Source organism: Tasmannia lanceolata, unplaced genomic scaffold (genome assembly GCF_043159265.1).
Source record: "Tasmannia lanceolata isolate RefF3 unplaced genomic scaffold, GAP_Taslan_0.1 ptg000015l, whole genome shotgun sequence".
Lineage (NCBI taxonomy): Eukaryota > Viridiplantae > Streptophyta > Magnoliopsida > Canellales > Winteraceae > Tasmannia > Tasmannia lanceolata.
The window spans coordinates 39,756,364-39,775,314 of NW_027518692.1; the positions used below are offsets into that span (position 1 = coordinate 39,756,364).

At 38.4% G+C, this 18,951-nt stretch overlaps 1 protein-coding gene across 2 annotated transcripts; it reads right to left on the bottom strand.

The window, feature by feature from the left end:
* Positions 1 to 346: 346 nt before the first annotated feature.
* On the bottom strand, positions 347 to 14,823 carry LOC143847218 (isopentenyl-diphosphate Delta-isomerase I). Of its 2 annotated transcripts, none has more exons than XM_077355963.1 (6): positions 14,722 to 14,823; positions 7,485 to 7,540; positions 5,368 to 5,459; positions 1,171 to 1,273; positions 947 to 1,084; positions 347 to 837 (listed from the first exon to the last, which is right to left on the bottom strand). In XM_077355963.1, the coding sequence occupies exons 1-6, from the start codon at positions 14,781 to 14,783 to the stop codon at positions 584 to 586; spliced, it is 705 nt and encodes a 234-aa protein (XP_077212078.1). In that variant the 5' UTR covers positions 14,784 to 14,823; the 3' UTR covers positions 347 to 583. The 2 variants fall into 2 exon arrangements, with proteins under 2 accessions (XP_077212078.1, XP_077212079.1); XM_077355964.1 differs by lacking the exon at positions 14,722 to 14,823 and adding an exon at positions 12,914 to 13,059.
* Between the last annotated feature and the right edge of the window lie 4,128 nt (positions 14,824 to 18,951).

Genomic DNA, 18,951 nt, shown 5'->3' on the forward strand with positions numbered 1-18,951 from the left:
TTCACCCTTTTTTCTGAGTGTTAATCCACAACTCAATGATACGAGCCACATGACATATGTGGTATGTGGCAACGAAGATCCTACCAAGATATCAGCGGCATTGAAATAGTGGGAGGAAGAACAGAAAGGAGGGTTTGAGAGCACGAGGGAGGGAGAAGTTCTCATGAGAGTTCTGGTATTTCACAAAAGCAATTTCATAGGTTTTTAGATAGAAATCAATTTCAATGAAAATCGATTTCCGCAGAACTCCAAGCAGAAAATTAACTTCCTGCAAAAATCAATTATTGAAATCGAATTACGCAGATCCAAACATACCCTTAACATTCCACAACATGAGCAGAAGAGATAGAAAACAACTTAGAAAAGCATACAACATAACCCACCAAATACAAATTACAAGTCAACCAAAACAAAAACCCACATATGAGAAAAGTTCAAACCATAATAGAATCCACAGTTCTTAGATACTGTGAGTCTGAGACTGAGTAAAAGAAAAGAAAACACAACTTTAATGGGGCAGTAAAATGGCTTTGCTCCTGCCTTATTTGAACAGTAATCTCACCCCTCTATGACTGCAACTGCTCTAAGTCAATTTATGAATGGTTTTCATGTCAGCAGCTTCCTTAATAGTGCCCTGCTCCACATGGTCCCACCACTTGAGCAGGAAATTGTCCACAACTAGTCTGAACCAGGGAGATATCTTGATACCCTCTTCACCGGCATCTGCTTTCCTCAACAACTCTTTCAACTGATCCTGATTAACATACTTAATATCGGCAACTTCATCCGGGTTTGGATGTACATTAACATCCCGCACAATGAAGAGTAGATAATCCACTGTAATTAAGCAAAAGTCAAATACAGATCATTAATAAATTACTAGCCAAAAAAAAAGTAGCCAAAAGATTAATTAAGCTAGTTGGGTTTATGTTGCATGTGGACATACATTCATGCTCTCCCCACTTGCCATCGGATGGGGCCTTGTACAGCATACGGCCAAGGGGAGTGAATTGATCGACTGGTACATCTTCAGCAGGAATACCCAGTTCATCAAAAAGCTTCCTTTGCGCAGCATTTCTTACCCCTGTATAAGAAAAAAGGAAGTAATTATATGCCATCGAGAATGAGTAAGTAGACAAACTGAGAAGTGTTAAGTGGTTCAAGAAATACCAAGGAAATTTTCCTGTATAAGCTCAGATTCGCGATAAAGCGGATGGCTGCAGCAGGTATTTGTCCACACTAGAGGAAATGTTACCTTTGTTGCAGATCGTTGCTGTCGAGAAAAGAAAGGCATATATAATTGTAAAGAAAACTCATACCATCCAAAGCGAGTGTCAGATATAGAAGATAACTGCTGTCAGATAAAGAAGATGACAGCAATTTCACGGAATTTGAGAAAATTATAGCCAATAAAACCTGGGCAGATCCCTTAGATCAGAAAGGGCTATCAGCCTTGAGACGTACTAATGTACAACACAATGCAACTTACTTCTAAAAGAGCACAAGAGACATGAAACCCATATAGGCAAAGAAACTAATATCTCCTGCTACCATCATAACAACCAAAAATTGTGTGGCTTCTCCCATCTATCTCTTCTACTCTTACATCCTTCTCCATATTCAAACCATTCATAGATTTCTGATGTGATAGTGTCATTTTTTCTGATGTGATAGTATCATTGGTGGTTACAGGCTTTTAAAGGGGAAATTTCTTTACATAAAATTACAGAGGAAATATCCCTTTAGCTGAGAAACTGCCATTTTAGATGGACCAAATGGCAGCACAGAGGGTTTCCCTGCTCCCTATTATGGCTTTTATCGACAAGCAAAACAGGTTGCATTGAAAAAAAGGTAATGAATATGCTCACACACAGGCCACAACCAGATAAGGTAACTAAATTGAACCCAAGGAAGATGGGAAATCAACATATTATGGGACCCTAAGTTGAAGGCATGTACAGTACGAAGTGAAATGGAAACTCCTTACCAGTTTTAAAAGGCAGTAGATGTGATGGACAGTTACGGTCCTGAGTGGGGGCCCACCTAGGTATGGGACTGGGTGGGGCCTAGCCTAACGTGTTCTATCAGCCCTGGAGCTTTTGGCGTATTGGTAAAGTACCCTAACATTTGGTATCAAAGCAGCCACCAAGTCCCGCGCTTAAGTCATGGATGGGGCGACCTGTGGAGAGGACTACCTAGAAAGGGCTATATGGTAAAAAAAGCCAGAGGGAAATTGCCAGATAGGGCTGGCAATTAAACCAATGAAAACGGGGATCCGCCCCGCCCCACGCGGGGTGGGGTTTCCCTGATTTAGGCAGGGGTGGGGCGGGGATGGGGATGACTCTCTCGCCCCGCCCCCGCCCCGATTCAATACCTAATGTTCATGTTTGAAATGAAAATCTTGATATATATATATATATATATATATATATATATATATATATATAGCAGAAGAGAAAATGAGAGAATTATTTGAATTTCTTCCAAAATTCTAATTGAATTACACTTCACTTTTTTTTGCTTTTGTTAACAAAGGCCCTATTAAAGCCCCATATTTTCAATCCTACCCCCTTCACAATACCTATTTTACCCTTCTTATGAATTTTTTATTATACATTTTGTCCACAAAGTCAACATGACGGCGTTTTTTCTTTGCAAAATTACGGATTTGGTGCATGTGTTACATAATACTACGGATTTTTGTGAACATATTACATAATACTACGGATTCAGGACACCTTTAAAAATATTGACGAATTCAATTCGGGCACCTTAAGAGGAACAACAATTATGGAGACCTCTATAGATTGGAGGGCTAGGATCAGCCTATGGAAATGATTTTACGGGCACAACCTATTTATGTTGTGTTCCATCACATGAACGGTTTGGATCAACCTATGATGTGGTCCATACAGTTCTTTGTCAGCCCGTGCATCGCACGGGATTTTTTACTAGCATATATATATATATAAGTGGTTGTCTTTCCATAAATTGTTATATTTTAGTTTGGAACTTTGGATTCTTATTTAATAATTGTTTGATTAGATTAAAAAAAGTAGAAATTGTTATTATAACACGGCGGGGATGGAACGGGAAAGAGGGGAGGAATCTCCCAAATCCTTGAAGCGGGGGTGGGGCGGGGACGAAGAATGCAACATCCGCCCCGCCCCGTTGCCACCTCTACCGCCAGAGTGAAGTTTCCACAGAGAGGGCTGCCGCAGAAGGGACGACATGTGGAAAGGGCTACCTAGAAAAAAGGCTAAAGTGAAAGCCGTCACAGAGTGGGCCGTCGAGAACGGCGGATGTAGAAGCATGATGGAATGTTACGGTCCTGAGTGGGAGGCTGCCTAGGTGGGACTGGGTGGGACCCAGCCTTGTATGGGACGGGTTTAAAGGGCCTAGCCTAACTCGTTCCATCAACTCTGGAGCTTTTGGTGTGTTGTTAAGGTACCTAACATGGACACCGTGATTAATAGCTTTCTAGAAAAAAAAATTCTCATATCGTGAATTTCCGGGGAAACTCTAAATCAGTAAGGATGTTCTTGGGAAATGTTCAGAAATTTTATCAAAATCACTTCTCATGTTTTACAGTGTGCTCTCGGTATCAATAAACAAGTTAGTCTTCAAAAAGTACAAAGAACAACCCTAAACAAGGAGCCTCACACTTGTAAGATTGATGATGAATTGATGAAATGGCCCTGGAAGTGTAGGCTTGGGAAGAAAAAATGATTCTATTTTGACAATCATAAAAATGGAGAGATGACATTTTGAATTGAAAAGAATTACAGAACAATGAGAATGGCTCTAATAGCAAGTGAAGTTCCAGAATGAACTATTTTCTCATTCAAGTGACAACTGATAGACATTGGATTTTAACAAAAATACCCCCTAGACAATAGAAAAATGTCCTATGACCAAGCACCCCTGCAAAATGAGTAAAATAGAATTAGAGAACATGAAAAAGGATTTCAAAAAGAGAAACAAAGAAAATCAAAAGAACTGCAAGGCATAAATCAGGTATTTCCAATTACTAATCTGGGACCCCTAAAAGTCAAAACTTGGCAAAATGAATAAGAGGACATGTTGTTAATTCTGTTGTGCAACACTGTACTTCACTTGCCATGGAAATAATATTGTTGAGAGAATTGTTGACTTGTGAAACACGATGAAAATCAGTATGACACATCAATTTTAGCCATCATATTGAAACTCTCATATACAAGCCCGGATGAGGAGAGGAGTTACAGATATGCATTTGTTGAAAATCTACGGCACGGATACGGGTGCGGACATCCGATACAATGAGATAAGGTAAAGGCATATATAAGTAGAAAATTCTTTGAAAATGAATTAAAATAGGTTAATCATAGATTTTACAATAATCATATGCACAAAGATTAAATTGCACACATATAACACTAACAAACAAGAAGCATGATAGGTAATTCAAAGAAAGCGACGTACTTGCAGCATGATAGTTAATTCGACAAAAAGTAGTAGCCAGGGAGTGTCATTTACCAATACCGGTACCATAATTTGTTGGACAGAATATATTGGGCGTACATGTATGCAGGTCAAAAATGCCCATTAGAGTTTTTCTGGTTTCTTTGGGGAGTCTGGAGACTCTGGACAGTGCATAAAATCGTGATTTCCAGGAATGTGGACTTCCACCCAAAATCACTATCTTAGTGATTCTACTCAATGCAGAAATGTGGGCTATAGCTTTTTGGGCGGAAACACACTGGGTTAGTAAGCTATCAGTTTGCTTAAGAAAGATTGATGGAATATCAAAATCTCGAAACAAGGGGTTGTCAATGCGGAGTACGTGCCTGTCACATACATATTTTACCAATTCTAAAACCTGGGTCACATAATTTTTGGGATATGTAATATCTAAACCGAGAAGGCTAATTAAACAAATAAATACAACCAGAGGTTAAATTAATGCTCCACTATCATTAAGAAATGTATAAACATACTAAAAGTTGAAGGTAGCATAAGACACGGCACATTTACTAACATTAGAGTGTCAAAGAAAAGATAGCGCAAAAACAAACCAATGCAGATCTCTTAAGAGAGATATCAAGTAGATACTACAAGTCATGCTAAGCAATACTTAAGCAACTGGTTTCTCATGTTGGTGGTTAAAGTTACCTGAATATTAACAAACATAAGTATTTCTTCTGGTAAGCATTGATCAAGTATTTTATACACATTACCCATAAAAAAAAGTATTTTATATACACAAGTTAGATCCTTATGCTCTTTCAAATTGATGCAAGACATGATGTACCTTAATACCTTTCTAAGTAGAAGGTAAAGTACAATCAGTACACTTCCATTTTTCAGGCATAAAAATTTACTTACCTGGAGGAGCAACTCATATTTTGAGTTAAATAGGAAGACACTAAAAGCCCTATGTAGCAGATTCTCAGATTCTATTTTTTCCATCAGATGACCTGTGCAATAGCATACAACCATAATAAGACCAAGCAGAGTTTAAGAATAATTAGAGGTCAGCCATATACATGTTGACTCCCGAGCAATGAGAAGGAATATACATTTTTACACCCATGCATAGCCTTTAATACTAGTTTTATCTAGAGGGACTTGCAATTTATGATTACATCTCTCCAAATTAACCATAATCATATCATTTCCCTCTAAATCATGGAAAGAAAGAATTTTTTTTTCCATCGGAAATGTTTTGCTTGCAATCCAAACAAGGTCTCCAAATTAACCATTGTCACACTTCCCACTATTTTTACACGAGAGAAAAAAAAAAGATAATTTAAAAAAAAAAAACACTTTTTGACGTCAAATCACGTGAAAAGGGGTCACATAATCCTATAGGGGGCGAAAAAATCATCGCCCTTTTTTTCTTTTGCACTTTTCTATTACTTGATAATTGGGTATGCATGCAGTTTACAGCAAAAATTATATTATTTTTACTTAATTTTTTTCTTATTATTTCTACATATTGTTAACTAATCATTTTTTGTATCATATACTTTTTCTTTGTTGTGTCGTGCATCGCATGTCGGGTCTCACTAGTGCATGCACGCACACGCACACGCACACATTAGCAGGATACTCAGGTGATATGCCTGAGCACAGTAAGTAACTCGAAGATGTTGAGTGGTTTGCCTACACTCTAAAACTGCTAATGGTCCTGGCAACATTTAAGCAAGCAAGAGCTGGAAAATGCATAATTGAAAGAAATAAAGGATCACTGCAACCTCTCAGGATATCAACTCAATGGTGACAAACAGCGAATTTGGGTGTACAATTACACAACTGACAGGTTTCAAGCGGTTAGTCCAGAACTCCAAATTGTCCAATAAATGCCCTCTTTATGAGAGGAGCAATAATTCCTAAGTATAACTCCATGGTTATCTCATATATAGTATAAGGTTTTGGTGCCAATTTACTGTGTATCAAGCATTACCACTAGAATACATCAGATTAAGCAAATTACTGCGGAACTGCATATGTCTAGAGGGTCAAGGTAGTAGAAGGTGGGGACATGGAGGACATGGTCCTGGTAGAGATTTGAGTTGTGACCATTGTTTTAAATTTCGGCCAAAATCTGAAATTTCGGTCGTTGGCTCCAAAATCTGAAAATTCAGATTTCGGCCGAAATTTGGTCATTTGACTGAAATTGTAAAAAAAATTCGGCCGAAATGACCGAAATTTGAAAAAAAAAAAGGGTTTCGAACCGAAATTTAAATCCATGGTTGTGACAGGTGATAAATTTGAATTAACAGGAGACTTTCCTTCTGGTCATTATCACAGCATTTTAATGAAAAATTGAGATAAATCTGGGTCAGCATGGAAAACATCCTAACGTCCATACTCAACTAGAATGACAATTGGAGACATCTCTGCTCAGGGTGATACTTTTAAAAAACTTTTCTCTTCCTCTAAAAGTCGCAATGCAATTAAAAAAGGTTGTATTATGATTTCTAGCATTAAGCCAATTTGCTCTCGACCTTTGATGCCATCAGTTCCTCTTAATCTTTAACACCATTGTTTGTTTCTTTGAAATTTTTAAAGAGAAAAAGCATTAAATGCCATTGTATTGTCAAGTGATGGCCATTATCTACTGGTCTAATGGTCATTATAGTGACAAGCCGCAGTGAAAAAAAATGTTATAATTAATTTTCTTTATTTTATTACTTATATTGTCCATATTATTATTACAATATTAAATTGTCAAAAAGTGCCACTAAAGTCCAAAGAAATGTTTATTTAAAGTGATCATACAACTGTTGCATTAATTAACGTTATAACATTTCTAGCAGAAAATAACGGAAATAAAAGGGTGCTGTGATAACCTTTTTCTTTAGTATACAAACCATACGTGTATTGTTTACAAGCTATGTTACCTAGAAAATTAATAGTTATCACATGAAAGTAAAGATTCTTCAAATGATTAATAAAAAGACAGCAATTTGATTTTGCCGTAAGAAGTTAACACTTACAATTGTATTTAGAATCATGGCCGACAACATTATCTTCCTGATCCACTAAGATACATCTGCACAAAGTCATCAAAGTACTTATTTTAATCTTTTATGATATTCACAAAAACATCTAATTTTCTTTAGAGTAAAGAGATGATATTCACATAATTAAAGAGATGGAAACCTATCATATAATACTCATTTACATGATTAAAAGAAATATAAATAGGAAAGCTGAAAAGGAATTTAAGAACAACCTATTGTTAATCGTTGAGCGAGAATAAACTAGACTTAAATGGCTAACTTAAAAAGGGCGGCCCAGTGCACAAGGCTCCCGCCATTGCGGGGTTTGGCGAGGGCTAGATGTATGCAGCCTTAACCCTGCTTTGCAGAGAGGCTGTTTCCGTGACCCGAACCCGTGACCACCAGGTCACAATGGAGCAACCTTATCATTGCGCCAAGGCTCGCTTAATGTTAAACATTGCTAACTTAAAAAAGATAGAAATTCATGGTGTACGTATCATAAATGATATTGGGAAAGCGAAATGTTAAACATGGCACAGAGATAACAAGAAGAAAACATAAAGACACTAAGGTTAGCATAGAAAGAAACAACTGAAACAATAATTTTGTACTCCACCCTTGTTACACCTACATCAACAATAGGAAACCGATATCTAGCAATTAGCTTAAGTGTATCTGTAGCTCCATACCCTTTTCATGGTACCTGCCTTCAATTATCAACCCAAAAAAATACATGTTGTACCATATTTGGTGTTCTTAAATCAGGCTCAAAATCTCCTCCACATAATCTGCAAGCTGCCATGGATAATCAAACCAAAGCTCATAGACTTTGCATATTGGCTGAGGCTCTGCTATGAATGAACCATTAAAGTGGCCAAGCACCAGAGATCACTATAAAGTGGCCAAGCACCAGGGATCACTACATTGTGAAGCCATGAAATTACCTACAACTAAGCGGAGTGGTGTCAAATAATTTACTTGTGCTGAGATACATCTATATTTAGAATCGTTATAAATATTTTAGTATGGACGACAGATGTCTCACATATATTTTAGATTTTTTTTGGTCGGTAAACTGGGATTGAACCTACGACCTCAAAGTTGAGAAACAAAGCCTCCACCACTGAGCTATAGGCCTAACCCCTATATATTTTAGATTGATTTACAAAAAAAAATAGCCAACCATTATAAACACTCCAAAGCCATAACATGTAGGCAATATGTTATATGGAGAACAGAGCCCCTGTATTTTATTTTGGGTTACAACAATAATTGGTAACATTTTGGGTCCAAAAATATGCTGACTGTTTGAACTTAAATAACTAAGGCAATGTCTCTGAAATGAGGTAAGTCAATCGCCTTCCAACTATCTTCATGAAATTCAATTCATGGATGAGCAAGTTCTGCAACTCAGTGAGAAAATTCTAACCATTACCACTATCAAACATGCTCATAAAATAAAATTCAAATATGTTACTCAAAATGTGAGTTGGTAGAACTAAATCGTATACATAGTTTCGACTTTCGAAAGGCTACTGCATCTAGGCTAATGGCTTACACCAGACAACAAGGTGGAAGAAAAGGGCCTCAAGAGTCCAAGACTCATGTCAAGGCTAGAGAGAGGCTTACAATACAACTCAGGAGAGAGAATTACATACTGAAACAGGATTATGCCTGCTATGATTTCCTTGTTATCAAATTGAAAATTGGTGGCATCTAGGGCTGACAATTAAACCCGCCGAAACGGGGATCCGCCCCGCACGGGGCGGGGATCCCTGATTTAAGCGGGAACAGTGATGGGGATTGCAAAAATTCCACGAACAGGGGGGGGGGGGGGGGGGGGATGGGGATGGGGATGCCTCTAGACCCGCCCCGCCCAATAATCCTCATCTATAAAATTACATAAATATCCCTATAAGTGGCTGTCTTTCCATAAATTGTTATAATTTTGTTTAGAAATTTGGATTCTTATTTAATAAGTGTTTAATTAGATTTAAAAAAGTAGAAATTTTTATTATAGAAATGCGGGAAAGGGGTGGGGAATTTTTCCCCGTAGTGTGCCGGGGCGGGGATGGGGAATTTTTCTTGAGGCGGGGACGGGGAGTGCAACATCCGGCCCTGCCCCGTTGCCACCCCTAGTGGCATTAGGATTCTTTGGTAGATAAACATCAAATTTAGTAGTAATTTTGACCAATGTTACCTGGAACATGGTTCGTTCCAGTACTTGGCATGTAGTGATGCCACTTGGGTCTGGTTGGGTTGAGCATTTGCTAAAAAATGAATTGAAATTAACCCGAACCCGACCTGATTTTGAGGTAAAAGTTCAACCTGAGTTCCTAAATTTCGACCCGAGTTGCACCCCTAGCAGCACGGAATGGGTACAGGGTACAATGGTAGCCCGGTAAGCGGTACGATGAGGGTATGCTAAGTTAGTTCGCTATTTGGGGTCGCGGGTCGGTTTGGAGCGCTAATTCAGGTCGCTCTAATTCTCTCTATCTCTCTCTGTGTGTATGTGTATTTATATTTAATAAACAAGATAAAAAAAAACCTCATGTGCCATTAAAAAAAAAGATCAAAAACCTCATGTATGCCATTCATATTTATTCAAAATGAAAATTTCAGTTCCAACCCAACCCAAAATAAAATGAAAGAACGGAGAGGGAAGTAAGAGAATATCAAAACGGAAGTTTCCATTAAAAAACCCGTACAAAAGAAAAAGAAGTGAATATTTAGAAAATCAACTTGAATAAAAAAGCTAAGCAAGCTCTGAAATCAAGACGCAAAGAACATGAAGAGAAGGGAAAATATGTCCTCACCAGATCATAAACCCCTTTCCCTCCAACAACAGTACCGAAGGTATGCCATATACAAACCGATGCTCTCTCTCTCTCTCTCTCTCTCTCTCTCTCTCTCTCATAGCAACAGCAAAAGCAATTGCTTTGGTTGCAGAAATCGAAAGGAATGTCGGTTTTTGTTCTCTTTCCTGCTTTCTTCCCCCTCTCTATGTTGATCTCTCTCTTTACTGGGTCATTATTTTTTGTGATCCTGGATCGTGGGTCGGAGGGTGGGAAGGTGATCCCGGTAACATTGATTTTGACAGATGTCCTCAAATGATGAAAAATGTCTAAAAATGTCATTTTTAGGAATATGTCAGAAACCACCATAAAACTGTGACACTACTTTCCTCACGGAATTGTGACAGTTGTAAAACCCTTCTAAAGTTTTATGAACCATTTCCCCTTCCTAATACGTTGGAGGATATCATATCTCAACTATTTCCAAGGATTGACATGACTGCAAAACCAGCGTGCGTTTTGCAGTCAAGATGCGACATTACATGAATAGGGAACCAGGAAATGAATACGACATTGGGAAACAAGCACACTTTCCATAAGCTATTGAAGTTACACATACAGCAAGGTGTGGCTTCAATCATAAAAGTGCTTAGATTATATCCATAACAGAAAAGGTAAAACAGCAAAATATAAAAGACGGGTCTCAATGAACCATCTTTGGCCCAAATCTGCTACTAAATGAGTTATGAAACATGAACTCTCTTCCATGTTCAACCAAGGAAGGGTTGACCCTTGTACTCAAACGCTTATGAACCTTACGTCAGAAGCATTATAATGTTGATATCCAATATTGTATTCCAAGTAATAAACCAAAAAATATCATGAAATACCACAATGGAAGTGAGTAATCACTACAACAATAAATACAAAACCAAAAAAAAAAAGCATAAAGAAGTCCTATCAAAATCAAGCACAAATTGATATTAAAAGGAAACATTCTTTGTCCCAACGAATATGATTTTACTCTTAATATGGATCTGACAGAAAAAAAGAAGTAAATATATTGAGTGTTTGGTGGCCAAATACCACAATATCTTCTTGAAAGGATCTACCCGGCTCAAATTGACTAAGTCTAACCCATACTATATATGAGTTCTGTATTTCTTCGGATAAAAATTAAAAATTCAATGAGAAATTAAGTTTCCTTAAGGGTGTCAATTTTGCTCGAGCTCGGAAGCTCGCTCGAGCTCGGCTCGAATCCTTAATGAGCCAAGCCGACTCGACCCGGCTGGCCAGGCTCGTTAAACTTAACGAGCTAAGCCCGAGCTAGGCCAGGCTCGGCTCAGCTTGTTAATGATTTAATTATTTAAATATATATATATATATATATATATATATATATATATATATAGACACACACACACTAAAAGGGTTGTCCAGGGTGTGAAAGGGGAAGGCAAAATATGTCACCTCTTTTTGGGAACCCCATTTGTTACTTGAACCACCACCAGTGGTGTAAAAAGAGTAGTCAAATTACACTAGATAGGGCTGTCTAGGTAGGGAAGATGAGGGGTGTGAATATATCATTGCGCTTAATATAACCCGAGCTCAGTAAGGCTCGCGAGCCTGGTTCGAGCCCGAGCCGAGCTCTTGAGCTTAACGAGCCGAGCCTGGTTGTCCTGTTTGGATTACAAGAATTTCCTAAAAAAATTTGGAAAGGAAAAATATTTCTGAAACTTTCTTTTTTTTCTTTTTAACCACCGAAAAAGATAACTTGAACCAACCCTATTCAATTTTCAGTTAGAAGGACCTTCAATTTATTATGATATCCCTCTAGATTAACCATAATCATATTACTTCCCTCGAAATTATAGAAAAAGAAGAAAAAATCTGGGAAATTTGTTTCCATCAGAAATGTTTTTTCTTGCAATCCAAACCCTTAAGGTAACAATAATCATCAATAGGAGAAAAAAAAAGGGTAGCATTAGGCCCTGTTTGGATTGCTGAAATTTTGCAGAAAATTTAGGAAAGGAAAAAACATTGTAAAATTGCCAAATATTTTACCCATGGAAAAAAAATAACTTGAACCAATCTTGTTCAATTTTTATTTAGAGGGACCTTCAATTTATACTAACATTCCTCTAAATTAACCATAATCATATTAGTTCCCTCTAAATTGTCGAAAGAAAAAAAAAATTACAGAGGAAAAGTATTCCATCAGAAATGTTTTTATCTTGCAATCCAAATGGAGCTTTAGAGTCTGGCACTTATTTCCAGTTCATTTAAACTGGAAATAAATTATCTATTGCAATCAATTGAAAAAAAAAAAAAAAAAAACATTTAGGTAAAAAAAAATCCCAACAGAGTAAAAATGTGAGAGTCATAGGAAATATATGAATCCTATTAAGTTCCATTAAAATTAAGTATAAATTCTAAGCAGTATACCAATCCTCAGAACTATTACTATGAGGTTCACAACAGAATAGAAAATGGAACAAGTTTATCCATGCACCATTTTCATCAAAATCAAATAAGATATAGAGAGTGAGAATATGGAGGGATCGATATCGGATCTGTACGGATAAGATCGGATCATAAATGAACTTATCGGATCCTAAATGGACTTACTCGTCCTCGAACATGAGGCGTCTCTGGACGGAATCCATGGCCGCATCGGTAATTTCGCCCATCGTAGTGTGGGTGTGACAGAGAGAGAGAGAGAGAGAGAGAGAGAGAGATTTATAGAAGAATGGTATGGTGTTACTCGTGGTCTTGCTCGTGGCACCCTTTATCTGACCAGGGACTAAAATTTATTACTTTAATCAATGCTATTTGGGTTGGTGGATAGTGGATACTGTAGTGTAACCGCATGTTACTTGCGCTTATTTTTTTTTAATATGATATATTCGCCCCCTTTTCTTCTCTTGGGTGGCCCTTGGCGTATTAAAGGTAGGGCTGCAACTAAAATAACATGGGTCGGGTTTAGAAATCATGGGTCTCGAGTAAGGCCGGGTTTTAAATTGGAAAATCCAATTCAATCTTGGGTAGGGCCGGGTTTAAAGAAAAAAAAAACTGAAACCCGACCCGACTCATATGGGTGTACTATGACTTTCTTAAATATCTCTTAAATAACATAGCAAATTATTTTCCAATATATTGATACTATTATTTTCGTTAAGGTGATCATGTCTGTATGTGAAAATATAGTGTCCTTCTTAAATTTATACACTTGATGACATAAATTTAGAGATTTTTGGTGTGAAGAGTGTTTTTTTTTTCTACAATCTTTAAAATTAGTCACTATCGTACACTAAAAAATAAAAACCCGACCCGACTCGAGTTGCACCCCTAATTAATGGGGTGGCTGGGGAAGAAAAGGGCCAAATATATCACTTCTTTTTTCTAAAAAGTGGAGTGGGGCCATATAGATTGTAAAGGGAAAAATACACTCACACCCCCTCAACTTTCTGAAACATTCAACGATGACACTTTAGTTTCAATGAATTTGAGGTAGACTTCCTCAGTTGACCGTCCGTCCACTAATCACCTCAGTTAACGGTCCGTCCGCTAATCAAAGGTTTAGGATGATCCTATGGAGCTCATTTTTTAGGCACACCCTATCTAGACCTAGCAAACGGGTGGGCCGGGCCGGGTTCCACCCAACCTTTACGGGTACGGGTCATACGGGCAGGGTCAAAAATGACCCAGAATTTTACGGGTCACTAATTGGTGGACCCGGACCCCACCCGTACGGGCCGGGTGGACCTGGGGTCACCCGGTTTTTTTCTTTTTTTTTCTGCTTTTTTTATTCCCACACTAAAATAGGATGATCCAAACAGTTCATGTGATGGGCCATAACGTGAATAGGTTGTGCCCAAAAAAATCATTTCCATAGGATGATCCTAGCCCTTCGAGATCGGAGGGCTGATCCTCGGGGGCTAGGATCATCCTATGGAAATGATTTTTTTGGGCACAGCCTATTTAAGTTGTGTTCCATCACATGGACGGTTTAGATCATCCTATGATGTGGTCCACCCGGCCCGGCCCAGTTTTGACGTGACCAGTACGGGCCGGGTCAAATTTCACCCAGACCCATTAAATTACAGGTAGACATGCGGGTCTGGGTCACTTTTTGCCAGGTGTTACCCTATCTATAACCGAGATATAAGCTGAGTCTAACATAAAATATTTGAATCCGATTAGATTTCATTAAAATTAAGAATAAGTATTAAGTAGTATACCAATCAACAGAACTATTGCTATTAGTTTCACAACAGATGAGAAAAAATCCAACATGTTATCCATAAACGAATAGAAAAATCGAAAAAAGAAAGATTACTTGACTAGCCAAAAACAAATAAGAAAGAGAGATGAAAATATGGAGGGATCGATATCGGATCTGTACGGATAAGATCGGATCCTAAATGGGTACTTACTCGTCCTCGAACATGAGGCGTCTCTGGACTGCGTCCATGGTGGCATCCGTAACTTCGCCCATCGCAGTGTAAGAAAGTGGAAGAAAATGAGGGAGAGAGAGAGAGAGAGAGAGAGCTTGATTTATAGACGAACGGGGAGCGTGGTGCAGTGTTACTCGTGGTCTTACTCGTGGCACCCTTTCTCTGACCAGGGACTAAAATCTATTCTTTATATGCTATCTGTGGATTTAAAAAATCTAGACAGGTTAGGTGGGGAGATTCTGTAGTTTTGTTCGCATGTACTTGCACTTGTTTTTTGGTAAATGATATGTTCGTCCCCTTTTCTTCCCCAGGCCACCCTTTGTAGTGTTAAAATAGCCATAAGTCAAAAACACGTCAGGGGAGAGTCCCCGGGAAGAATATATGATGAGATTTTATACAGTTTTTCAAGAAATACTGTACGGACCACACTATAGGATGATCCAAACCGTCCATTCGATAGCCATAACGTAAATAGCTTGTGCCCAAAAAGTAATTTCCATAGGACGATACTAGCCCTTCAATCTATAGAGTTTTCCATAATCTACAGAGACAACGATTTGGTTCTGGGACCTCTTCTTTAGAGACCGACGCCTCCATATATAACTTTATCCAGGTAACCGCTCCTCATTACCCCACATTCACTAGGAGGAGCTTTTTAGTAACTAACCACGTTGGGCTTCCTCTAATAGCTACCCAACTTGATTGACCCAATCCAAATGAATTGCCAGTTGACAACTAGGTCTTTCATGGCCAACTATACCCAGAAATGGGTGTAAAGAGTGCCTCATGTTCAGCAACCTATCTGGGTCTTCCTCTTGGTGTGGGTCGACCGAAACACAACCTATGGGCTCCTATTATTCAAAGGATTGAGCGACGTTTGGCCACCTGGAAGCGCCGGTTGGTTTCCAAAGGAGGTAGATTAGTGCTTATAAAGGCCGTTCTATCCAATATGCCGATATATTTTCTATCTCTTTTTCAATGTCCCGCCTCGGTTGCTAAACGCATCGAACAAATTCAGAGACGCTTCCTGTGGGGCGGATCAGGGTCTTCCAAGGGGGTCTCCCTGATTAAATGGAGTATGGTCTGCTTGCCTACTAAAAATGGAGGTTTGGGTATCAAGAGGGTTCAGAGTTTTAACCAGGCCCTTATGGGCAAGTGGCTGTGGAGATTTGGCGAAGAACAATCCTCTTTGTGGGTCCGGGTCATTGGAAGTAAGTATGGTTCAGATCATGGGCATTGGGACTCTGTTGATAATTTTAAACTCAAAGGTCTCACGGTTTGGAGGGACATCTTGAAGTTGAAGTCGTTATTTGCTCCTGGCGTCCGATTCAGAGTATATAGGGGGGATCGGATTCGGTTCTGGCAGGATCCTTGGTGTTCGGACGTTCCTCTTCAAGTGATGTTTCCTGACTTATTCATCGTTTCATCTCAGAAAGAGGCCTGGGTATCGGAATGTTTTGCAAGGGAACATGGGAAGGTGGCTTGGTCTCCTAAGTTTCGCAGAGACTTCTTTGTTAGGGAGTTAAACTCTTACAGCACCCTCCTTTCCTTATTGGATTCTTGCTTCATCAAGTCTTCGGGCGTAGATCGTCGGATTTGGATTTGGAATCCTTCGGGGATATTTTCAGTCAAATCTTTTTATAACCATCTGATCCCTTCTTTAGTGGAGCATGTGTCCTCCTCGGTTTGAAGACAATCTTGCCCTCCGAGAGTTGCTTTCTTTGGGTGGTCGGTTAGCTGGGGCCGCATTCAAACTATGGATTTTTTGAGGAAACGAGGAATGTGGTTGGTAGATCACTGTCCTCTATGTTTATCCTCTGGGGAATCCATTGACCACCTTTTCATACACTGTAAGGTCGCTCGCCATATTTGGGGTCTTATTTTTTCTCGTTTTGGAATCAGTTGGGTCCCCTCCAACTCTATGGCTGAATTCATTCAGAGTTGGGCCTGGACTCCTTGGAAAAGGAAAGGCAGAACGCTGTGGAAGATGTGTCTCCTGGCCTCATGGTGGTTCTTGTGGAAAGAGGGGAATGCTCGTATCTTTGAAGGGAAGGCTAGATCTCCCTATTGGATTTATAGTCAGTTGATAGCTGCGGTCATATCCTGGGCTCGAAGCCTTCCCTTGTTTCGTTTTGTTTCAGCTTTCGACCTCTGGGAAGGATGGTCAATCATATGCTTGGAATCGGCTACCAAAGTGAAAATCCTCCCCTCCTGGATTCCTCCTCCTCCGGGGTCCCTGAAACTTAACTTTGACGGATCGTCTATCGGCAATCCAGGAATGGCAGGAGTAGGGGGGTTATGTAGAAACCATAAAGGGGAAGTCCTCTGGGCCTACTCGGGGCCTATCGGAGTGGCAGACTCAAACGAGGCAGAGGTCCGAGCCGTTCATAGCGGGCTTCTCTCGATGCCTCGTCTAGAGTGCGACAAAATTATCGTCGAAGGGGATTCCTTAAATGTTATTCGCTGGCTTTCGAGTAACGCTTCTCCCCCTTGGCGATTTTTGCCTCTCTTAGAGGAAATAGAGGACAGAGCTAAGGGCTCCTCAATAGTTTTTCGCCATGTCAGGAGATCAGCCAATGCGGAAGCAGACACCCTTGCCAAGAAAGGAGTCTTTCGGGCCGCGTTTGAGTGCTTTGACTATCTACCTCCTTGAATTATTGTACTGCTATCTTTGTATTATCTTTGTTCCTTCAGGACCACCTCGGTTCTGTTTTTACATATATATATATATATATATATATATATATATATATATATATATATATATATATATATATATATATATATATTCTGTTGCCCTTTTCAAAAAAAAGAGTGCCTCATGTTTTCTCTTGTTTTTATGCTATAGAAGACAAAACAAAAACAATGAAAGGTGAATCTACTCCATGCATGTCACATTTACATAATTAAATCTACTAATTATAGGTGGGTAACTATAAGTTCACATTGCAAATGGTCTATTCATAAAATTTAGATTTATCTAAAACCCTCTAGGCCATGCATGTCACATGTACACAATAAACTAATTCTATTGAGCTAGTTGGCAACTACGAATGTAACCAGGGGCGATGCCACATGAGAGGAAAGGGGACAATTGCTCCCCTTAATTTTTTGGAAAAAAAAAAACCTTTATTTTTTAATATTTTTTTATACTTACCCCCTTTTTTAAAAAATATGCCCCCCTTTCCAATCATCCCTAAGATAGAAAATAAGTTTAAAATTTTAATTTTACCATTTTTATCTCCCTTTTTTGTGCAAAATTTACTGTAATTTTTGCCCCCTTGTGCAAAATTTCAGATAGAAATTTTTTCTATCTTAATTTTAAGATAGATAAAAAATTACTATAATTTTTGCCCCCCTTGTGCAAAATTTCTGGCATTGCCCCTGAATGTAACACATTGCAACTGGTCTCGCTATAATAATTGGATTATTCTAAAACCTTGGTCACATAAGCCATGTTTGGCAACGTGGGATTTTTTTTCGATGGAATATTAGTTTACCAAGTGTTCAGAAAGTGGTAGATGGTGTGTGGGAGACCAAAAAAGTTTAGAAAAAAGGTTAATATTGGCGCTACGATCTTTAATAGTTGCACAAACTCAGCCTGTCTTTTCTTTTTTAATTGGTTGTTTAGAGCATTTTGAGAACTGTAAAAACTAAAAACCTTTGTCATCCGTTTAAATACTAAAAGACAAGATGACTTAGTGCAATTATCAAAATATGGTAGTTCCAATATCAGTAGACAAAAAAATATTTTAAATTAATCTAGGAACCCTGGCACTTAAATTTTATTAATTCGATAAAATCAATAAAATTTTAAGTATCAAAATCAATGCATAGAGTATTTAAGTTAGGGTTTTGTTACATTGAAAATGTAAATATACAATAAATGGTGCATTGGAAATGTAAATTTACATGACTTTTGAGTATTTTTTTCTCAAATAATATGTACATTTACATTTTCAATACACCTTAAAAAGTGCCTCCAACAAAACCCTTTAAGTTATCCTTCAATAAATTGTAATATTACTAAATTACTCTTAAGCAATTATTAAAAGTAATAACATTAATAAATTTTGTAGCCTTTACACTAAGTGCCATTATGAACAAAGAAGGGATTCGAATTAATAAATTACCTAATTTTAAAGAAGAGGGTGTCGTTATCTAACAACCCGTGAGAGTCCTTGTAAAAACGGATTTAAGACCTATTTT

Bases quoted from the DNA above. Each gene is read 5' to 3' on its own strand.
- LOC143847218 (XM_077355963.1), bottom strand. From the start codon at position 14,783: ATGGGCGAAGTTACGGATGCCACCATGGACGCAGTCCAGAGACGCCTC. The intron at 1,085-1,170 runs GTATTTCTTGAA...TTTCTTATACAG, and splicing joins TATACAGGAAAATTTCCTTG to GGGTAAGAAATGCTGCGCAA. The intron at 838-946 runs GTATGTCCACAT...GCTTAATTACAG, and splicing joins CAAGTGGGGAGAGCATGAAT to TGGATTATCTACTCTTCATT.